Source organism: Podarcis filfolensis (assembly GCF_964270895.1).
Source record: "Podarcis filfolensis genome assembly, chromosome: 2".
Taxonomy (NCBI): Eukaryota; Metazoa; Chordata; class Lepidosauria; order Squamata; family Lacertidae; genus Podarcis; species Podarcis filfolensis.
The window spans coordinates 59883705-59905789 of NC_139605.1; the positions used below are offsets into that span (position 1 = coordinate 59883705).

The 22085-nt window shown below is 42.4% G+C and overlaps 1 protein-coding gene and 1 long non-coding RNA gene across 3 annotated transcripts in view; both read right to left on the reverse strand.

Moving 5' to 3' along the window:
* Nucleotides 1-5382, reverse strand: part of GALNT10 (polypeptide N-acetylgalactosaminyltransferase 10) — a 39898-nt gene extending 34516 nt beyond the window's left edge. For both annotated transcript variants that reach the window (XR_014545606.1, XM_083603865.1), the window contains exon 1: nucleotides 5031-5382. Coding sequence is in view for 1 of the 2 variants with exons in the window: in XM_083603865.1 (XP_083459991.1) it covers nucleotides 5031-5255 (225 nt within the window). In the remaining variant the exon portion in view is untranslated. The remainder of the gene's footprint in view (nucleotides 1-5030) is intronic.
* The window catches only part of LOC310758033, a 333274-nt gene that overhangs the window by 263363 nt on the left and 47826 nt on the right, over nucleotides 1-22085 (reverse strand). The window lies entirely within an intron of this gene.

A 22085-nucleotide genomic window follows, 5' to 3' on the forward strand; every position in this document is an offset into this window, starting at 1 on the left:
CACACATGTGCCCTACGTGGCCGGGAGTGCATTTCACCAACTTTGGTTGTTAAGACAGCTATAGCCATTCCTGGATCAGGGTAGCTTGTCCACAGTTGTCTGTGCATTGGTAACCATGCGGCTGAATTACTGCAATGTGCTATATGTGAGGCTATTCTTGGTATGGAGGTGGAGGCTGAAACTGGTGCAGAATGGTTGTTTGTCAGTGAAACCACCGCCAGCATACAACACCTTGCTTGTGGGATTTTCACTAGTTGCCAATTTGCTACTAGGCCAAGTTCAAGGAGATCAGGACCAGTTTACTTGAAAGCCTGTCTGATCCCTTATATACCCAGTAGATCACTGTGGTCTGCAAGATAATTTCTTCTTTAAGTTCCAAAGATTTCAGAAGCTCATTTTGCAGTAACTCAAAGCAGGGCTTTCAATGTGACTGCCCTTGTTCTGTGAAATAACATTCCTATTTTGATATGACACTCTTCCTATAAGGCTCAACACTCCTGCAACTGATTTTCCCCTCTGACATAGCCACATGCCACTCAACAGGTTTTGCAGAATATGTACGTTAACTTGTCTGAGCAGCAAGGTAGATGGAAATATGTGAACCTTCCAGAAATGTAGATCAGTTATAGAAAAATCTTGCTTATGGAGGCCATAAACAGAGGTCAGTTTGGCATATAGAAGTGGCCCCACAGCTATGGCACTTCCTCTCCTGGGATATAAGTTTTAAATTGTTTTAAATGATGTAAGCTGTCATGGGAAAATAATGTATTTTGAATGGCAACTAACAAATTACTTTAAATAAATAACTGTGGAACAGATTCCCCTTCCTTGCACTGCCCTGTTGTTCTGCCTTTGTGTATGTTGAGGGAGCCAGGGGATACAGAACTCTGTTAAAACTTGTGGAGAATGGGCCAAACTTTGATGTAGTGCTGACATTGAGAATGATTATATCATCAGTTTAAAATGATTTCTTTCAGTAAGCCTTTGCATCACGAATCCTGCTCTGTTTTATTCTCTGCTGTTTTAATTCATGTTTTAAATTTTGTATTTTGTATGCTTTTACTTTTTGAAAGATGCTTTGAGACTCAGATGTTGTGAAAAGCAAGGCATGTCTTTAAAAAAATAAATAGATAAAAATATACTTTCCACCTTACAGAAAACACAGATTACAAAAAACAAACTCTGGACTTTGGAAAGTTCTGTCACTTAAGTCTGAGTAGGCGATCTTGGTCAGCATCCAGACAGAGAAACAAATCCACAACTTCCCTTTCTATGTCTACACATAAATACAACCATAAACAATGAACTGAAAGCATGAGCAAAGTCCTAGGGTTTTACCCTCAAATGTAGTACAGAAACTAGTTAGAATTTTGTTTAGAAATGTAGTTACAAAATGAGGAAGTTTAATTATTGAAATAAGCATTTTCTGGTTCATAGAATTGGAAGGAACCCTCATGGGTCATCATGTCCAACCCCCTGCAACACAGGAATCTCAAATAATTGTGCTGTGTTTGAAAACAGTGGGGGTGGGGAGACATTTGCTTCTAGGGTACCGATTTAGTTCCAGACTTAGCACTTTTTACTCAATATCACACAACAGGCTCCCTTTCCTCACCAGATGTTCTGGTGACTACAGTATTATCAAGAGTTTGTGATATGGACTACAATATATCATTCAAGATGCAACATAGCCAGCACATGACACACTGGTTGGTACTGTTACAATACTTGAATAATTTGCCCTCCATGCCCACAGTACAGTCTTAAGACTGAGGATAAGATGACTGCATGGCAGATGACTTCTTTTGCATGCTTGCCAAATATACAAACAAGAAGATACTGCTTAACTTTACAACAGACAGTCCTCTGAGAGGTGTAAACACATCCAGAAAACTAAAATGCAAAAACTAGCTTGTGGATGTTACTGAGAATGCAGTTTTTATCCTCCATCACCAAGTGTTATGATGACAATGGTACTAATATTCCCATGCACTGCGCAGTTCATAGAGTCTTGTATTACAGTGAACTGCAAATCTATACTTTTTGTAATTGTAGGGCTAGTTTTTTTTTATGACATGCTAACTAACAGACTAAGAGGAGGCTTAGAAAATTAATCACAGCTTTGCAGGAGTAATCTAACAAATGTTTTCCTAATGAGGAGAAAGATGAAAATACATTATTAATTATAAGCTATATGATCCAACTGTACTCAGCTTTGTGAGATCATTTTGTAATAAACTAATGCTGCAACAGAGAGCCACTAAATGTTGTAGTCTTTTTGGTAAACAAATACTTGCAGTTCTACCATTATTGGTTTCTACTCCACTGCTGAGTGCAAGAGCTATGATTGGTACATTAAATTTGGCATGACTTGTAAGGACCAGAAACCAATATTAATTATTTTAAAAGTTTTACAGGTAATTATAAACCATGTTAAAAGGCATCTGCAAAGCCACTGATTTCTCACAGCACTAATCTCCCTACAATTTAAATTAAACCAATACATTGAAGGCATTCATTCATTCATTACACAGACAAGCTGTAGCAACCCCCTGGCTCACATACTGACTCCAGCACAGCTGCAAAGACAATATCTGGCATGTCTCTTTCCATTTTAGATCAACCACAATTTAGTGTTACATCCCAGCACTAAACCATGGTTAATCTTTACTATGGTAAGTGAAAAGCCAGCTTCATAAACCATTGCTGGAAGCTGGTTTCTCTCCCCACCCTCATTGATGATAGTTAAGAATACTGCATTTTATCTAGGTTCAGATGTTATGGAATGTTATAATCTAACATAGAAGCAAAAGCTAACTCCTCCTCATGGCCTCAACAGAGGAGGCAGCCACTGTTCCCAACTGCAAGCACAGCAGAAGGCTACACTTCATCAAAGCACACACCTCTTCCCCCAATCCCAGCCTATGGTATAGCAGCCGCGAGATTTGAAATGAGGTTCAACATAATTGAGAGGAAGATAACTTTCCACTTCTCTGCCTGCATCTCTGGTACATTTCCCTTCTTCCATAAACCCAATAATATATCCTGAATGCACCCTGCCCATGACTCTTCTCTCCAAGGCCTACCTGGTTCTTCTCACAACTGTGTTTAAACACTTGTTAAAGATTGGTCTGTTCCCTCTGTCAAACGCAAACATAACAAATTTCTCTGATAATATTTTCCACCTCAGACACTCTCCCCTTTCCTAGTATGCCAAAAAAGGTTGTTAGGGCTGTGGATTAGGTCTGTGAACATAATTTATATATAATACCTAATTAGGCACCCCTAAGAATATTATTTTTTCTTGAAATCTGAATAGCAGCAAGGGCAATAAAGTGTGAAAATAGAAGAACAAAAAAAAGTACATGAAATGGCAACAGAAGGGATTCATGTTTAGGGCATTCAAGTGAAGACAGAACAAGTTTATAACTGATATTCCAGCAGGAACTTTCAAAACTCATTGTACACATTGCTAAGAATTTATGTTCATTATTTTGGGAGACACTGCACATTTGTGTGTCACAACATTTTGTCTTGAATGAAGCCTTTTTCATTAACACTAAAGAAATAAAGTTACCATAGCTGTACAATACAGAACTAACAGTATCTATATTTAGATAAATGAAAAGAACATTACCTTAAGTAGCTGATTGAGGCACCTTCTCTATAAGACTACAGATAAAATATAAAACTGATCACCTCAATGAGTTGTGTGTGCTTACTCAAAACTAAAACACATATACGTCAATGAATTCCCAAGTTCAAACAACAAGTAGTCTTGCAGCAGTAACAGATTTACTCTGCCATAAGAGTCCACTTCTACCAGCATGACGACACTGCTGCTCCCATTAGATATGCACAGGATTGCAACCTTACACCCTTAACTCTGAGGTGACCTAAACAATGACAGCCTTATAACAAAGAAGATTAGTTTACCAGTGACAGCTCATGCTCTTCACCTTATTTTGCTCCTTAATGACAGGGTGCCAAAACAAGAATAACGCCAGCAAGTTAATTTAAAAGGGAAACCCAGAAACTCTTAATACAAAAGATGCCCAGTTTTTTTTTCTTAAGAAAAGAACAACAACCTGGTAATCTAGAGCTCTTCTGCGTGAGCACTTGCAAAATCAACCTATGATTCAGTCTGGTTCAAAACGGGAACTGCCTATTCCCCTCCAAAAAGAAAGAAAGGAGGAAGAAAACTCTGCCTTACTTTCTCCACCTCCACCTGGTTCACTTATTAGTAGAACAGGCAAGATCAGGTAAGCCAACTATGACTTACAAGTCTTGCAAAGGGTATTAGCCCAGGAGAGGAGGGTAATGGCCGAGGAGCGGAGCCTGCCAAAAGCCACAGAGCATTGGGCGGGGTGTGTGTGTGTGTGTGTCACACAAAGCCTCCCTCCACCCCACCCCAGACAGCTGCTTTATCCTCAGCCACCTCTTGGCCTGAAAGGAAGTGTGGCTTCCTTCCTCTGCCCCCCCTCACCCCTTCATACTAATGGGCCAATGCCCTGGATGTGTGTGTGTGTGTGAGAGAGAGAAAAACATCTGTGTAGCTCAGCCATCCTTTCCCTCTGTGTGTGTGTGTGTGTGTGTGTGTGTGTGTACACACACATATACACACTGGACGTGTGTGTATCTGTGTGTGTGTGTGTGTGTGTGTGTGTGTGTGTAAGATAGAGAAACCTCTATGCGGCTCAGTTATCCTTTCCCTCTGGGTGTGTGTACACATACACATACATATGTGTATAGACATATATACACACATATATAATGTAAACATATAGGCAATGCAGAGGCCCTTCACCCCATAGAGAGCGGCCGCTTCCTCTTCCGTCACCACTGACTATAGAAATGAGGATGAAAGGACGATTTTAAAAAAATAATAATAATAGTCCCAGTAATAATAGTCCTCGTCTCCCGGCTACATCCGAAGTAGCAACCGCTCTTCCCCACAAGACCCCAGACGTGAGGCGAAGAGACAGAGAGAAAGGGAGGAGAAAAAATATGCGGCTCCCTCCACTTCTCACCTGCGCTTCTCCTCGGGCTGCTGCCGCCGCTGCCGCCGGTACCGCCCCAGCTGCCGCCGCCCCGCGGGCTCCCCCCGCGCCTCCGCCGCCCGCCGCTTCTCTGCCATCGCCGCCATCCAGCTGCCGCTCCCGGTAAAGGGACCAAAGCCCCACGTTGGGAAGGAAGACGAGGGCGGCCAGCGCCAGCCCCACCGCCTGCAGCAGCCGCTTCTGCTTCCGCCGCATCCGAGAAGCCGCCGGGAAGCCCCCACCCCAACTTTCCCCTCACACAAGGGGCTGAGGCGGCGGTTACGGCGGTTACCGCGGCGGCGGCAGCAGCAGCACTCGAGCAGCGCGCGAGGCGAAGCCGACCCGCCAACTCCGCTCCGCCAGGCACTTCCGCTCCGGAGGGGTGGGCACTACCACTCCCACCGCGAGCGGGTGGGGGGGGGGAGAAGCTTGGCGTTGGAGCGCCGCCCAGAAACCTCGAGGCTAGGCCACGCCCACCGATAGTGCCCGGCACCGAGCGGGGGGAGGGGGGACAGAAGCGTGGCAGCTCCGGCTCCTCTCGCCGCCAACCGCCCCCCCATGTTTTGTAAATGGTACTGGCCTTAGTCTTCCCCTGTGGGCTGGTGGTGGAGCTGACAGGGCCAGAAGCTTAAATAGGAGCGAGTGCGAGGAAGAGGGTAGACCGGGCGGAACCTGCCTGCCAGCAAGGCTGCCTTTCCTGCGCTGTGCCATAGGGTTGTAATTAGGCACCGCTTACATTACTGAATGTGAAGGGAAGAAGTTTGCAGCGGAGGAGCCCTTATGCTGGGGGGGGGGGCACGGGCAGGTTAGAAGGCGGGGAATGATAGCGCTAGCAGAGATCAAGCGGGACGGAACAGCCCAAGTGTTGTTAAAAGAGAGCAGTACCCACCCAGGATTAGGAAATTGAAAGGGCTCAGCCTCAAAGCATTTAATTCCTTTACCGCCTTGAGCAATATGTTGGAGGAGACTTGTAGGGTTTGTTTGTTTTTTAATTAATGACTGAAGTAAAGCCTTCTAGGAGCGCCAGGGAAGTGATGGAGCAATGTGGAGCGACTTTCAATGCTCTTAAAATAATGCGATACGCTTGTATTAGGTTTGTCAAACGTCAGAGCCCGGCTGTGAATTTGGATCTTAGGTAAACAAAAGAAGCGAGCCCAGTATACATAGAGAAGTTCAAAAATTCCCCCAAGGTGCTGCTGTTCAATATCCTCTAACCACGGAGTGATCTGCAGCCTTTCCACCTTAGCACCTTGTTAAATTGTACATTTAACTATATTCTAATCTTGTAAATACCGCCTTTTGTTTGCCAACTGCAGCGGTTTTTTGTTCTTTTCAAACTCATCGCGCACTTGCTAGAATTCAATAGCTGAAGGTTTTATTTTGACTTTATATAATTGTCAGTAATTATAGTCATAACGGGGAATTAAAAAGGCTTCTTTTCACTGCCACTGCTAGGAGATGTAAATAACTTTGAATATCATAAAATGGTAATGCAAAATAAGCTAGTGTCTTTGGATTTAACTTTAATGTCACTTCCAAACCAGAGACAAAATAGCTTCATAGTACTGACAGCATATTGGTTAGGATCCCCAAAGCTAAAAAAATGTTCATTTTAAGTGTGCACGTGCTTGCTTGTAAATCAGAATATTCAATACACATTGTAAAAGTTGATACTTCAGTCCTATATACTTCCAGCTTATGGCTGATATCTGCTTTGAATCTTACATAGAACTGAGATACACCATCTGCAACTACTTGTTGGTCTGTGAACACGTGTAGCTTCAAATTATGCAGAAGAATCAGGCCTTTTCAGCAGTAAATCTTAAAAGTTGCTCCACAAACGATAACAGGACATTAGCATGCCTTTTCTTCCAGACCCAGGGAGAACTGTGTTCTTTCTTCTCACTTTTGGATCTTGAATGGGTGTGGCATGTAACCTACACAGCGAAATATACTGGATAAGATCCAGTTAAATCATACTGTTGATTTAGATCTGTGGGAATGAATGGACTTGTCCATTGATTTCAATGGTTCTTCTCTGAATATGACTAACATTGGATATTGTCCACCGTTCTCCAAAGATTTTATGTTTGCAGGAATATTAATACACAGCACTAGAGATGAAGCCACTTCAGTGTTTCAGATTTCCACTCTGAAATGCCATTGAAGAAAACCTCCGCATATTGCAAGTGAAACCGTTGCTTCCAAAGTTTCAAAGCTATTGTTTCACTTACAACTTTGCAAGAATGAACCATGTGATAAATTGAAGCAGCTGTAACCTAGCAGTTTGAAAGTAAAAACAATTTCCCCATAGGGTTGGAAGGATGCAGAGAGCATTTCTGAAGTCTCTGGTTTTGCTAATATTGCTAGATGTATTTAGTGTCAATTTTTGGCACTGATAAATATTATTCCATGACATGATCAAAATGAGTAAATGCGTGTCTTGTGAAGGGAAAGGCAATTTTTTCAAACTGGGCATACAGGAAATATCACACCACACTGTTAGTCTTTCAGGTACCAAGAGGGAAAGTTGTTTAGACTTCCCACGGTTACTTGAGCCATTAATTCTTTGTTTGGCATCTGCAGCCACAGCAGCTGGTATAGCTGACACTGGCAATTGTTCATCAGCCTACTGCTTGAGTGTGTTCCACCATATCATAAACAAATCAAGTCTTGGCCATGACACAGCATTTCAAATAACTGTTCTCTCTCCCCCTAACAATTTCTTAACACTGCAGTCCAGTGCATGTTGACTCACTAGTGTTTAGGATTGTAGCGTAAGTTAAGAACAAACAACCTGTATAATTAGGAAGAGGAATGCTGTGCAAGAGCATTTTAAGTTAAATAGCTGAACTATGGCAAAAGCACATCCTGCTGGATTTGCATCTTAAATAAATTAGTGTCTTGCAAGTGGAATTTCTACATTTACATTTTAATTTTTATTGCATTAAAATGTTCTATTTTTAAATTAAAAGTTGCATTTTTCCTTGCCTCCACACATATTTTCTCTCCCCCCTCTGCCACCTAACCCTCCTGTGAAGAAATATAAATTTAAACTCAGCACATAATCCGCTAGGTGGCAATCTTCCAGCTAATTCTGAATTCATCAGATGCCAGGCAAATTATCCAACAATTCATTTTAAGTACAAGTTACAGCCCCTGCGTTTGTATAACCTGTAAGGCTTTGGAGTTGCTCACTGTTTTCTTTAAAACACACTGCTCCATGGCATATTAATGGCAGAGATCCCCACAGATTCATTTTTTTCATCTCACTGTGTTCCTCTTTGTCATCACTGTATTATCATCAGTGGTGCAGTGAATAATACTCTGCCCGTTGGTGAATAATGCATAACCGCTTAAATTGTAAACCAGTAAAGAAAGATGTATAATACAAGAAGCTTTCTTTAGAGATTTATACCTTAAATTGCCATGAGGGCAATTGTTATATTTACTATTTTATATTTACCAACCTGAGGTGGCTGCACCAGCATATTAGCCACAGAAAAGTCTCTTTTGTTGCCATTTTAATTCCGTATTTTCTTTGTAATCCGTTTTGGTAACTCCTTTAATCTCTGTGCCCAATAATGGGCATTTTTCTCTAATCCTCCTCTATTAAACCTTCTCCTTTTTTCCTTTTTGCTTCAAAACTGATTTTTTCCTTCTCTTTCTGTATCCCTTCTCTTTCTCTTTTCTTCGGCCTATCCTCCCATTTTCCCGTTTCCTAGTTTGCAGGCCTCTTTTTCATAGCACCATTTCAACCTGTGCTTTTTTGTGTGGCTATTCACTTGTATGGAGTACAGTCACCTCTCCTTTTTTTGCTGCCTGTTGCAGCCATTTTGTGCCAGCACCCATGGCCCGTTGATCAAGATATGAGTACTTTTCAACATCTTTTGACTCTAAAGCTCTCTCCTGAATTGTAAAATTTTCCACTAATGTTGTAAGCAGCCCATTGCTTACTGTAAGAAAGGGTTACTGATGAGGGTTAATTCAGAGCAAACCATATGAAGCTGATCCTGGAGCTGAGTGTCTCTCTCTCCTGTTTGTGTGCATTTAGAAATGGCTTGTTGTCTGGGTGGGCTTTTACTTAGGTCAAAAGACTGCATCTGTATAAGCTCGCCGGTTGGCCCCAATTTATTTCTCAAATTAGCCTTGTTTATGTCCTCTGCCAAGGCCAATTCTACGGCCAAATTTATTGAAGGACTTGTATTCCTAGATTCTTGCATGTCCCCTTTAAGATTCATTGACCAGTCCAAAGCAGGAAGCATCTTGTATCTTGTATCAGCTTGCTCGACTCTTTTTTACTCTCCTGAAGGAAAAACTGTGTGATTTTATTTTGTCTTTTCTGAAGTTCAGGAGAGCTACTTGTAAAGTTTGGCATAATTCCCAGGGCTTTACATGCCTTCCTTGTGTACACGATATTGGTCAACCATTCGGGGAGAGAAGAGAGCAAAGCCTTAAGCCTTAGCTTGTGCAGAGTTCCACAAAGAGTTACATCCAACAAAGTGGAGAGGGGTTAATTCTTCAATTTCTTTCATTTCTCTAGTAGTAATAGTTTCTTCTTTGGCGATCACTTGTAGTCGAGTAAGATTGTCTTCCATGAACACGGTTTTAACAGTGAGTCCTAAGTGACTGTGGAGGGCAGTTCTGAATCCACACCTCCTTCCACAGTGGGGACATAGGTTTCCGGGCAGGGGTTAATCATGGTGAGGGTTTGCCAAGTGTGCCTTCCTCTTAGCATGTTTCTCCCTTTCGTCCTGAGTTCGAGTGTCTTCAAAGTCCATGACTTTGGCAATGGTTGTTCTCCAATTGGAGTGCTCGCAGGCCAGTGACTCCCAGTTGTTGGTGTTTATACTACATTTTTTTAGATTTGCCTTGAGAGAGTCTTTAAACCTCTTTTGTTGACCACCAGTATTATGCTGCCCATTTTTAAGTTCAGAATAGAGTAGTTGCTTTGGAAGACAATAATCAGGCATCCACACAACATGACCAGTCCAACAAAGCTGATGTTGAAGAATCATTGCTGCTCATCTTATTTTTACCAAAACACTGATTACTACTATCTCTTTCCCCTCTGTGCACTTCATAGAATCCAGCATAGGTCTCTCTTTACCTCCATCTCTCAGCTGCCTCCTCAGTCCTTATTGCACAATCTGGAAATTATAGAAAGCCACTTGCTTTCCAGACCATGGATGTACTTGTTCTCACAGTGAAAACTTGTGATTGATTTGAGAAGCTCATAAATCTGCCACTGGATGATGAAATCTGAGGAAGACTGAATTGGTAGGAAAGAATTCTGGCATTTTCAACTAGACAGCCTTGCAACTGAGCACCCCCCACAGATATTCTCCTTCAGAGGACCACAGATATTTCTTTGTCCAAGAACTTGTTATGTAGTCCTGTTATAGGACTGCTTAGATTCCAAAGTCACCTGGAACTGAATCTAGGAGCACACCAACCTTTGTTTACATGTGTTTTGATCAAAGCCGACACCCAAAATAGTCCTGATACTGGACTACAAGACTGCCCTGCAATCTCCTTGCCCTCTCTCTTTGGATTAGTTTAGGCAGAGGCTTAGATGTTCTCACAAAGATGCAAGACATGTATAATGGTTCTTTGAAATTCTTTGAGCCTTTTGGCCTTATATTGTATAAGGCTATTCTAGAAGTATCTAGGTTATAAATTTGCCATAGCAAAAGAATTCCTGATGTAATAATCTGTGCTTTTGTTTATACACCCTTATTATAACATACGTGCCTTGGCTTTGGAATACATTTCAGTAAAAAGACTGATGCCTTCATTAGACACTTTTAGGTGGCAGGTGAAAACATTCCTCTTCAACCAGGCCTTTGGCTTATATCCTTTTTCAATGGGTTTGTGAGAAGGGAACGAATGGGAGAGGGGGGAGGTTATTGGTTTGTGCACAGGTTCTTTTTGTTCTTTTATTTATTATGTTTTTTTATATTGTATTTTTAGGTTTGTGAACTGCCCTGAGATCTATGGATGAAAGATGGTATACAAATTTAACAAATAATACAGTATCCAGAACAGAATTCATCCCTTGTGATTCACATATGATGGTTTTGTATGTGTGAGAGACAAAGAAATGGCAAAATCAGCCATATGCTTCCTTGCACAGAAATTCTGTTAGCATTAAAATCAGCATAGTGTACATAAATTGTATATAGTTTTATCAGAAATCCTAGTTTTTTCATAGTTATCTGCTTTTTAGATCAGGTAGCTATGAATGAGGTTGGCTTGCTAGTGCTTAAGGAAATTACATATTCATAGGAACATCGCTGAATACCCCAGAGTATAAGAAACATTAAATTAAATTAAGGATGCAACCTATCCAATCAATTTCCCACTGACAAGGTATGCTCTATATACTAAATGAATTAGTAAATGGGAGAGCAAACCCAATTAGATTTGAGCATAATTTTTGAATGTTGACTGACTCCCACAATTCATTACACTTAGTTAAATAATGCACCCAGCACATAGCTAGCTCTCCCAACATAGTCACTTCCCAGAAATGTTAAAATATATTCTAGATAAGATCTACAGATCTAAGGCATGCTACGAACTGTGGCTTCTCCTGCAAAAAAATTGTGGACAGGTTGTGTTTTAGTTGGAACAATTTTATTCCACATTTACAAGCCTTTTATGTTTCAGAAACAGGAACTCCTAATTCCTGTACTTAATTTTTCAACAATGTTAGCTCTACTCCTGATTTGATGTAAGTTTCACTGTGGTATCCAGTGAAATGTAAACTGGAATAGTTTGCCTCCAGCCTAGTTCAGCACTGCAGACAGCTCCTCAGTGACAATGGGTATGGCACACATACATTTTTGGGATTGCAATAAATCTTGCAAGACTGTGTCACTCTTCAATTCTGTATTAGGATTTGTGATAACAAAGTTGCTCTGAATGAAACCAAAAGCTGATCTTTTCCTATCCAAAACCAAGTTCTATTATGGATCAGTCAGTGAAGACTTGCCACCCCAAAATCAGTACCAGAACTTAGAGGTGTCATTACAGATGGACTCTTCAGACATGAGGATTGTGATCATTGTTTGTTGTTTTTAATTCCTGTTGCCTTCAATATTTTAATATTGTTTTATGACCTGTATTATGTATTATGTTTTATTTCTGTACACCGCTGAAGTATTCTTGAATGTAGAAGGCTCTATATATTCTGTGATAAATAAAACGTCCATCATTATGGTAGTAGCTTCCTAAAGCTACTAATATTCTTCTATTCTAAAAAAGAGAGCTTATTTTCCCACATCACATTCCATGATTAATTTTATGACTCTATTTAAAAAAAGAACAGTGGCAGATACTTTGCTACAGTAACATGAGGGTTACATCGCAGTGAAATTAATGTTTTTCATTCCAGCTTTGCTTGTAATTTGTTTTTCATATAGTGATTTATTTTTGCAATGGTTTCAACCTTCCCCTTCAAAGGGCATGAATTTTTATGCACCGAACCACTGAACGGCATCTTTTTTTAGAATCAATGAATGAGTCAGTCTGTAAATATTGGGTGAAAACATTCCACTATTTCCCTAGAACATTCAACAACACCCCTCTGTGCGTTCCAAGTCTATTTCAATTGAAATGATTCTGTAATATGAAGGGAATTTAATTATAAATAAATATTATTCTATAGAATAACATTTGGAGCACAGAACACCCTTCTCAATTAATACACATTGTCCTGAACCCCCAGCCTACCTAGCGGCAAGTCCCATACAGTATGTCAAGTCCAAAGTTCAACAACCAGGAAACATGGTGTGGGGTCAATCCATGTAAGCCAAGTTCAAAGTCCACCAGCCAGGAGACACAGTCCAGAGGTGAACCCAAAGCACAGTCCTGTAAAGGTCCTGGAAAATCCAAGCCAAGGTCCATTAACATGAGCAGTTGAGCAAACAGCCCCATGGTTCTCCCCTTTCCTCTCTTGAGTCTTGATTGTAGTACCTGGGCTTGGTGAGGCATGTAACCCTCACCTAACCTGAGCCAAATCCATCTGAGGAATAATACACCTCTTTCCTGAGCCAAGAGCTCCACCTGGCCAGCTAGTGACCGGGCTGTGTGTCCTGGCCTGCCTCAGCCTCCCAGAGCGTATCTCCTGCTGCTCCCTGTGCTTCAGAACCTGTCTTGTTCATGGAGATGGGTGCCTCTCTGGCTTTGATGATGCTCTTCTGGTCCTTGCAGACTGACCCCCATCCTCTCACCATCCTCTGTCATCCTGTGTGTACTTTCTGCAACCCCAACATCTTTTCCATCATTGGCTTGCCCCGGTAGGTTCCAGTCGTGGCTACATTCCACACTGGGATCCTCTTCCTCTTCCTCATTCATCACACACACACACACACACACACACACACACACACACACACACACTACACTTTAGGATGGTCCTGGGTCTACATAAGTCAGACCTAACCCTCTGTCAACAGATGGGGGTCAAATTCACCCTGACAGCACTGGGGAAAATAACAACAATTCCATGTTCCAGGTAGCCCTTAACCATGATGAGGTATGAATTTCCATGTGACATTTCGGGGACTCTCCCCCTTAATTTTGTAAATGACGGATGCATTTACTCCTACAGCTTTCCAATTCTACACCTATTGGAATGAATGAGAAAATTAAAAAATTATACAAATAAGATAAAATGCTGTTCATTATCCATGGCCAGTAATGGCTCTTGACAAGCCCCTTACAAACTACAATTTATTAATCTTACTCTGAAGTAAGAGGCACTGTCATGGTGTTCTAGGGATGGGAGGAGGACAGGTGGGTGAAGTCCCATTGCACAAGTGAATGCCTGCTCATGTTCAATTGGATCTTGCTTTATGCCTTGAAAATTCAGGAGGGGATAGAACTTCACGGTGATGGGCAATGGGATCTCATCTCCCTCCTCAGCCACACGCTCAAATCCTAGGACCTTGGCTGCCACATATAATGAAATTGCTTCTGAGAACTTTTAACAGAACTGAAATTGACGAGGCCTATATTGATGGTTTGATATGACTTTCTAAAAATAGAGCATGACAAAACGAGCCCTGACACAGGATGCATATTATTGAAGGATTTTCTTTCTGATCCTACTGGATTAAGATTGTTTACAGTCATAAAACACATCCCAAAAGTCAATGTTAGCAGCTGCCTTAGTTTACTTTTAACAAGCCCAGGCTTAGCTGGGCAAAAATGAATGCCCTGGTTGTTAAAACCTCCTTTCCTTTTGTGAAACTACACCCCTAAAGCTATTCAGCAGTATGTTTAAGGGGAGCAAGGAATATTTCTTCGTTCAAAAAGAGAATTGTGCTGTTATAATTTTCATGGTCCATAGTGGGAAGGCAGAGGAAAGTGAAAAAATAGTTCTATAGGCATGCCATGTTTATCTGTGTTATCAAGGATCCTTTGGAAGAGCTTCCTGCTGTGTAACTCTTTAACCCAGTTCTGCCCTTTATATTAGCCATATGTTTCTGATTATCTTTCATGGCAGGAAGAGATTGCAGCTGTGTAGGCTTCAAAACAGCTGTTGAAGAGAGCAGTGATGGTGACTCGCTGGGAGGTTAAACAAGGAAAGGTGATTCATTCCACCATGGGCTAGTGCTGAAACCCCAAGTGGCAAGAGTACGGTTGTGCTCAGGTCCTGCTTGTGGGCTTCCCATAGACATCAGGTTGACTACTGGCAGAACGGGATGAAGGACTCGATGGGCCATTGTTCTGATCTGGCAGGGCTCTTCTGATGTAAGAAGTAACACAAAGAAGCAATTTGGTCTTCTTCATAAACACGTTTCTCTATTTTCTTTTCCATTGCCGGTTCTTGAATAATAACATTTTTGTGGCTTATCTTACAACCCTGTACCCACTTTCCTGGGAGTAAGCCCCTCTCAACTCAATGGGTTTTTTTATACTTCTGAACAGATAATAATAATAATAATAATAATAATAATAATAATAATAATAATTTTATTATTTATACCCTGTCCATCTGGCTGGGTTTCCCCAGCCACTCTGGTCGGCTCCCAACAGAACACTAAAAACAGAATAAAACTTCAAACATTAAAAACTTCCCTAAACATGTGTAAGATTGCCCTTTCAGATTTGTACCATCATCACTGCCTGCTCTATGAAACAGGAAAAAGAAATAGGCGTTTTTCATAATGCAGAATGTTCCTTTAAAAAAGAAATGAAAGTGAGGCACATTTGAAAATATTAATGCTGAGGTCCTAAAGAATAAAAGATATAACCAAGTCCCATGGGCTATATTTCCAAATAAAAGTGCTTAGGATTCATCCCGTTGCATAAACACTGCAAATGTTAGCATGTAGTTTTGAGAACTGCTCCCATTGGGAGAGGCGCAAAAGACCAGTAGAAGAAAGCTTGTGAGGAATGTGTTTTATTGGCCATCGTGAAGATGAGGAACGACACTACGTGTAATTTTTAAGGGGGTACATAAGCTCTTATACCCTTCAGCCTAAGCTGCATTGGTTTATGTTAGGATAAAGAGTCTTTGTTAGGGGTAGCTGGGAGATTCACAATGGTGGTGGGAAGGAAAAGGTTAAAATCTCCAGATTGAATAGCCTTCAGCTATTTCTGCTGCACCTTTCTGATCTCCTCCAATTGCTATTTTTTCTATACATATTTGGGTTCTTTGGTGGTCCAAAAGGTGGAGTATATATTTTTTGGAGACCACCTTCCTTATATAACTTCATAATGTTCCAAATGATACTAATGTTCTAAAGCAGATCTGAGACACGAGGTGCTTGAAACTCTGCAGTTTTGATTTTCTCTCTGCATAGAAGAACCATTCCAACTTTCCCTTTTTATCTTGGACCTCTGCTTTGGAAGCCAATAACAATTGTTCAAACATCCCCATTGGATTCCATCTCTGTTCATTGATGGCTAATGTAGCTTTTTAATACCAATATGCCAAAAGAAATTGGATGTGTCAATAGCACCATTCTCTTGATGATGTGTAATAAGGGGAAGAAGAATCAGAAGCTGCACTGCTAGAGACACTTGTGTGCATAATAAAATCTGTTAGTCACAGTGAGACCATTGTCTGTTAAAACGAGCACAGACACAGATTTTCTTCCTCATGCACACCACTACTGCAGGAAACCAGTAGGGCATCATTAATGTTGTCCTCCAAACATCATTTCTAAACTGGGCAAGAGCAAGAGACATCTCCTTTCACATTCCTTTTGAGTTATTTTTTGCGTGCGTCTGTGAACTCCATGGGCCCCATTAAAATACATAGGATTCTAGAAAAGGAAAGAGAGACAAAACAATTTCTTGACTCAGCACAAAAACACTTAAATATTAAAGCAATGAAGTGGGGGAGGGTAATAGGCTGTGACAAAACTTATAGATGCATAAAAGCTCAGATTTTTGTATGTGTATATATATTACTGTAGAACCAGTAATATTTATGATGTAATGTTTATTTATTTATAGCTCAGTTATTTAAAATATATTGAGTGGTATCTAGTTGCAGCAGCCCACTTGCGCAATTGCCATTCCAATAGTGTTGGAATAGTGTCATTCTTCTTGTTGTTGCTGTTTAGTCGTGTCCAACTCTTCGTGACCCCATGGACCAGAGCACACCAGGTCCTCCTGTCTTCCACTGCTTCCCGCAGTTTGGTCAGACTCATGTTCGTAGCTTCAAGAACACTGTTCAATCAACTTGTCCTCTGTTGTCCCCTTCTCCTTGTGCCCTCAATTTTTCCCAATACAGTGGTACCTCGGGTTAAGTACTTAATTCATTCCGGAGGTCCGTACTTAACCTGAAACTGTTCTTAACCTGAAGCACCACTTTAGCTAATGAGGCCTCCTGCTGCCGCCACACCGCCGGAGCACGATTTCTGTTCTCATCCTGAAGCACTATTTCAGGGTTAGCGGAGTCTGTAAGCTGAAGAGTATGTAACCTGAAGCGTATGTAACCCGAGGTACCACTGTATCAGGGTCTTTTCCAGGGAGTCTTCTCTTCTCATGAGAGTGTCATTCTTAGTGTGGATCAACAACCAAACCCAGTGGGTTCCTTCTGCTTACAAATCTATTGTGAAACTCCTAGCACAACTGCTATAATTATACTCAGTTAACAGTTAACACTTGTGTGCTACTGATTGTGGAACAACAGCAGGTCTCAAACTTCTTGTGTTAACACCATGTGTGATCTCATTCATTATAAGTAAAAAGTAAAATAACTAATGGTGACGTTACCTATTACATTCAGTACACTCAGAGAAGAGAAGAAGGAAAAATTATACGGAGGTATGTAGGAAATTTTGTCCTGTTTTTACTATCTGCATTTTAACAGATTCGTTTTTATGTGTTAAATCCATTATAGTTTAATTACTTTTTAACCATTATCTTTTATATGCTTTTAGTTATCTGTATTTTATCCATGCTGTTTTAATTTTCTGAGCCCCAGTCCTGGGAGCATGGTGGGATATAAATCAATAAGTAATAGTAACACAGCAGCTCTCATTCAGCTTTCCTATTTCCAGCATAGTATTATAAAAGTGTGAATGGTCTACTAAGCAAATTATTGCAGCAAAAGCCACATGAGTTTGGATGAAACAGAACTTGGTCATGGTTGTAAGCAATGCTATAATATGCTTAATGCTCTTCTGAGTTCCATATTGTTTTAAATTAACATGGTGGACTTATAGTATTCCAGATTCACATACCAGGTTATTCCTCTACAATATCAAATTTATTATTATTTTTAAATTTGCAAGTCAGCTTTAAAAGAATGAACTAAGCAGATCTTTTGATTACACCTTATGTGCAGACACACACCTATTCCCAACCCCTCTCCCAGGATTAGAACTATTTAGAAGTATTTCCTTTTCCAAATGCATAATGAAAAGGTTTATACATCCTATGGCAAAGTTGTATAAGTGATAGATCATACCCTTCAACATTTCTCAGATGAAAATAGGGACATTCTATTCTACTTCAAAATCACTGCTTGAGCATCCCCTCTTCTTACCCTAAGCATTGTTAGACAGCCATAGTCAGTTGCTCGCCTGATGTTTACAAGCAGGGGTACATGCAACCCCATGTGTGCCAGCCCCAAGTTCCTGTGTTGAATGGGGAAGATCTGTAGGGGATTTTATTCACATTCACTTGAACCTAAGCTGAATCCTTCGGAAAACTGGGAATGCTGCTTTATTAGGATACAGGATTGTGTGAAGCACTAAACCCACCTGCTAATATTACCCACAACACAGAACGATTGGGAAGTCACCCCCCCCCCCGGGCCAAAATAGGATCAGCAATTTACCATGGACAATTACCAGGGCTTATAGCAGAATATATTGGAAGGAGGATTTGAAAGCAAATTAAAATCTTATCTGTGAACATTTTTTGCTAGACAGAATGATTATCCTTAAAAAGAAAAAAAATCTCCTAAAGGTAGTTTTCAGTTTGTATTACACAGGGTTATAGTTAAGATGCCTGATACTTGAAGGCCCCAGTGGCTTGCCTAATAATTTTATTTGTATCTTTCCCCTCCCTTTCTTCAGTTTGTTCTATAGTTCCCTCAGCTATTCCTCCTCAAGCACACTTCATGTCCATAAAGAAGCCTGCTACATGCTTGCAAAACTCTGGGCCAAAGTGTGATTCTTAGTGTAGCACGATTCCATGGCAACCACCCTCACTTCCTTTCCCATGTACCTGCCTGCGTTCTTCACTTTGGACAATTGTTTTTTATCTTAACTGTATATTCTTCAGGGTGACATGAAACATGCCCGTAGGGCATTCATTTCTGTGGGCCTGAGTTGTAATTAATTCATTCCCTGCACATTTCAAATGTGCAGACCATAAAATGAATTGGAAACAGATCTCTTATTGTGAAAAGGTTTCATGGCTATAAAACAGCAAAAACAAAAAAACAGCAAGCAGAACATCATCATCATCATCATCATCATAATTTATTATTTATACCCTGCCTACCTGGCTGGGTTTCCCCAGTCGCTCTGGGCAACTTCCAACAAAATATTAAAAATACATTAAAACATTAGTCATTAAAAACTTCCCAAACAGGGTTGCCTTCAGACGTCTTCTAAAAGTCAGATAGTTGTTTATTTCAGGGCAGCCACCACCACCAGAAGGCCTTCTGCCTGGTTCCCTGTAACTTCACTTCTCACAGTGAGGGAACCACCAGCAGGCCCTCAGTGTTTGGGCAGAACAATGGGGGTGGAGACGCTCCTTCAGGTATACTTGATTCAGACAAGGAACCACAAAGGTGTACAGACTCCTATACAGCTTCTGTCTGAGTTTTATTCCACCAGAGTACTGGATAAAATATAAGGTCCATAGAGTTCCTGGTAAAAATTGGGAAGGGGAAGATTAAGGCCAACAGCAACTATTATTATTTCACAAAGCCACTCCCGAATTCAGGAGGGGGGGTGTTGCGGGCTCACGACCCCGCCCACACACTCTCGCGGGGCTGGCGCCAGCCCCGCGGGATCCTAGGTTCCCATTAGTATTCATCTCCTGCCGCATCAGCCAATCGGCTGGCGGCAGGGGCGGGCCGACCTAGGGGCACTTAAGGTCGGGGCAGCCCTCGGCTCGCCCCTTTTTCTCCTCCTCAGCAGCCGGTGTTTCCCACCCACCCGCCCTTTAGGTTTAGCTTTTGGACTTTGCTATGGGCTTCGGCTGGTCGCCGCAAGGGGCCTGGTAGGAGTTTTTCCATTTGGCTAATTGGCTGGAATTTTGAAGCCACTTGGTTTTTTCGCCTACCTCGTAGCAAACGCCACAACTTCTTGGTCTTGGCGGTTAGGCATTGGCCGGGTATTGTTATGCAAATGGGATCAGGGGGGAGGAACGCCATCACCTCCCCCAATGCTTGAAGGGTAGTTCGTTAAAGGACTCCGAGGGGCGTCGCCTCGTCCGAAACCTACGGAGGCTAGGGCCTAAAGCGCGCTCCCGAGCGGTAACCCCTCGGGGAGCGCCTAGGGATGTGCATCTCGGGGGCTCCCCCTGTTGGTGTTTAACCCTTCCCGGTTAGACCGGATAGTCTGTTAGGGCCAATGCCTAAGCCAATACCGCTCTGACCTGTAATCAATAAAGTTGTGGCCATTTTCGCCCATTAACCTAAATTCTGGTGTTCTGTGTCTTTATTTACTCCTTCTGTGGGAGGGGGAGGGAATAGCCACGCAACAGTAAGACCTAAACATAGGCATTCCTTAACGCTTCCTTAACATTAAAAACCATGCGTGCAGATCTGCCCTGGGTCATATCCGAAGTTGCTGCTCTGCTAGTGCAAGCGTTCTGCTTGGGCAAAGGAACTTTCATCTTCCCACTCCAGCTCTCATTGGATGAAAGACTCAGACTCAGATCATTCATATATGCTCTTTATTGCTCAGAGTGCTACAAAGTTATAAAGCAGGCAAGAGTGGCAATCAGGGCCGTAGCTAGGGGGTGGTGAGGATGGCCCCTACCAGGGGTGCAGATGAGGCCCCTCCCACGCAAAATCGGTGAAAAATATGCCCATAAATATGTTTGTAAATAAGAGCTAATTTGTCCTTGCCTAGGGGGCACAATCTGGACGGTTCTGCCAGGGGCACAAGATCACCTAGTTATGGCTCTGGTGACAATGCACAGCAGGTGCCATGCATGTCTAAGTAGGTCAAGCTGTTGATCCAACAAACAGCAGGCCCCCTGCAATCCCATTATAAGGGGCTGGGGCAAACACAACTTAGGGCTGTTTGCTAAGATGGCTGAACTTGACCTGACTGTTTGCACCTGTGCTGGCATCTCTGTGACCTGGGGGATGGAGGAGGCATTAGGAACACCTCTGGAACAAACTGAGTGGTAGCCTCCTCTTCAGAGGCTAAGCTGGGGATGAGTTCTGCTGGCTCTGGAGGGAGAGCCGATTCAAGACGTGCATTTTGAGGAGATTTCACTCCTCCCATATCCAAGAATCTCCTGATGAGTCTGCTGATTCTCCAGAGAGGAGGGGCAGTGTTCTGCTCTCTACTTATTCTGCTCCAGCACCACATCAAAGAGTCAGTCAGTCAGTCAGTCAGTGTGTCGGAGAGAGAGAGACTGATTGTTAGAGATCGTGTGTATAGATAAGGTTGCTGCTAAGAGCAGCTGCAGACACTCAGTGCAGTTTAGCATTCATTTATGCTTAGACCTCATTTAGCTCTGTATATAGTTTGTATGATAGTTGTAGATAGAATAAAGAAGATATTCTACAGAGCTGCTCTCCGAGTCGTTTATACTCTGCTAGACTCTGCTATACTCTGCTGTGCGACGACTGTCTTCTTGTTGGAGTGAATCCGGTGCTCACAACTCTAAGCTGTGAGTCCACAGCACTTTGACATGTTCCTGTGCAGAAGGTGGTCTCTGGAAGTGCTACCCAGCTCGCCTAGCCCAGTCGGGCTGAAGTGTATGAGTCCAGTTAGTGGCACTGGCTCAAGGGCGATGCTGACAGAAGCTGGTGTGAAGCAGATACTGTGGACTAGGGTGGCTGAGGAGGAAGTGGAACGGTGTAAAGCATGGGTAGGCAAACTAAGGTCTGCAGGCTGGATCAGGCCCAATTGCCTTCTGGATCCGGCCCGCAGACAGTCCAGGAATCGCCACATAGATCGCCAGCGCTGATCCCTCCCTCTCCCTCACACGGTGGCAGTGCTGGTGGTGCCTCCTCCCTCCCTCCTGGTTTCTCCCTGCCCTGCCTAGAGGAGGAAGGGGGCTGGGCTTTGTTGGTGCCAGCAGCAGCAGCAGCGCTCGAGCGGGCGCCATTTTAAGCAGCCCCTCTCCAGAGCCCTTTCACACGCCACTCATCGTCCCGCTGCCAGCCCCTGCTGCTCGCAAGATTCAGGTAAGCAGCCACTGGGGCTCGTGGTGCTCTTGCATCATCCCCCACCCCAAATATAGTCCGGCCCCCCACAAGGTCTGAGGGACAGTAGACTGGCCCTCTGCTGAAAAAGTTTGCTGACCCCTGGTGTAAAGGGAGGAGAGGATCCTCCTGCCAGGGTGACTCCTCGGGATCCTAGGACCTGCTGTGTCCAG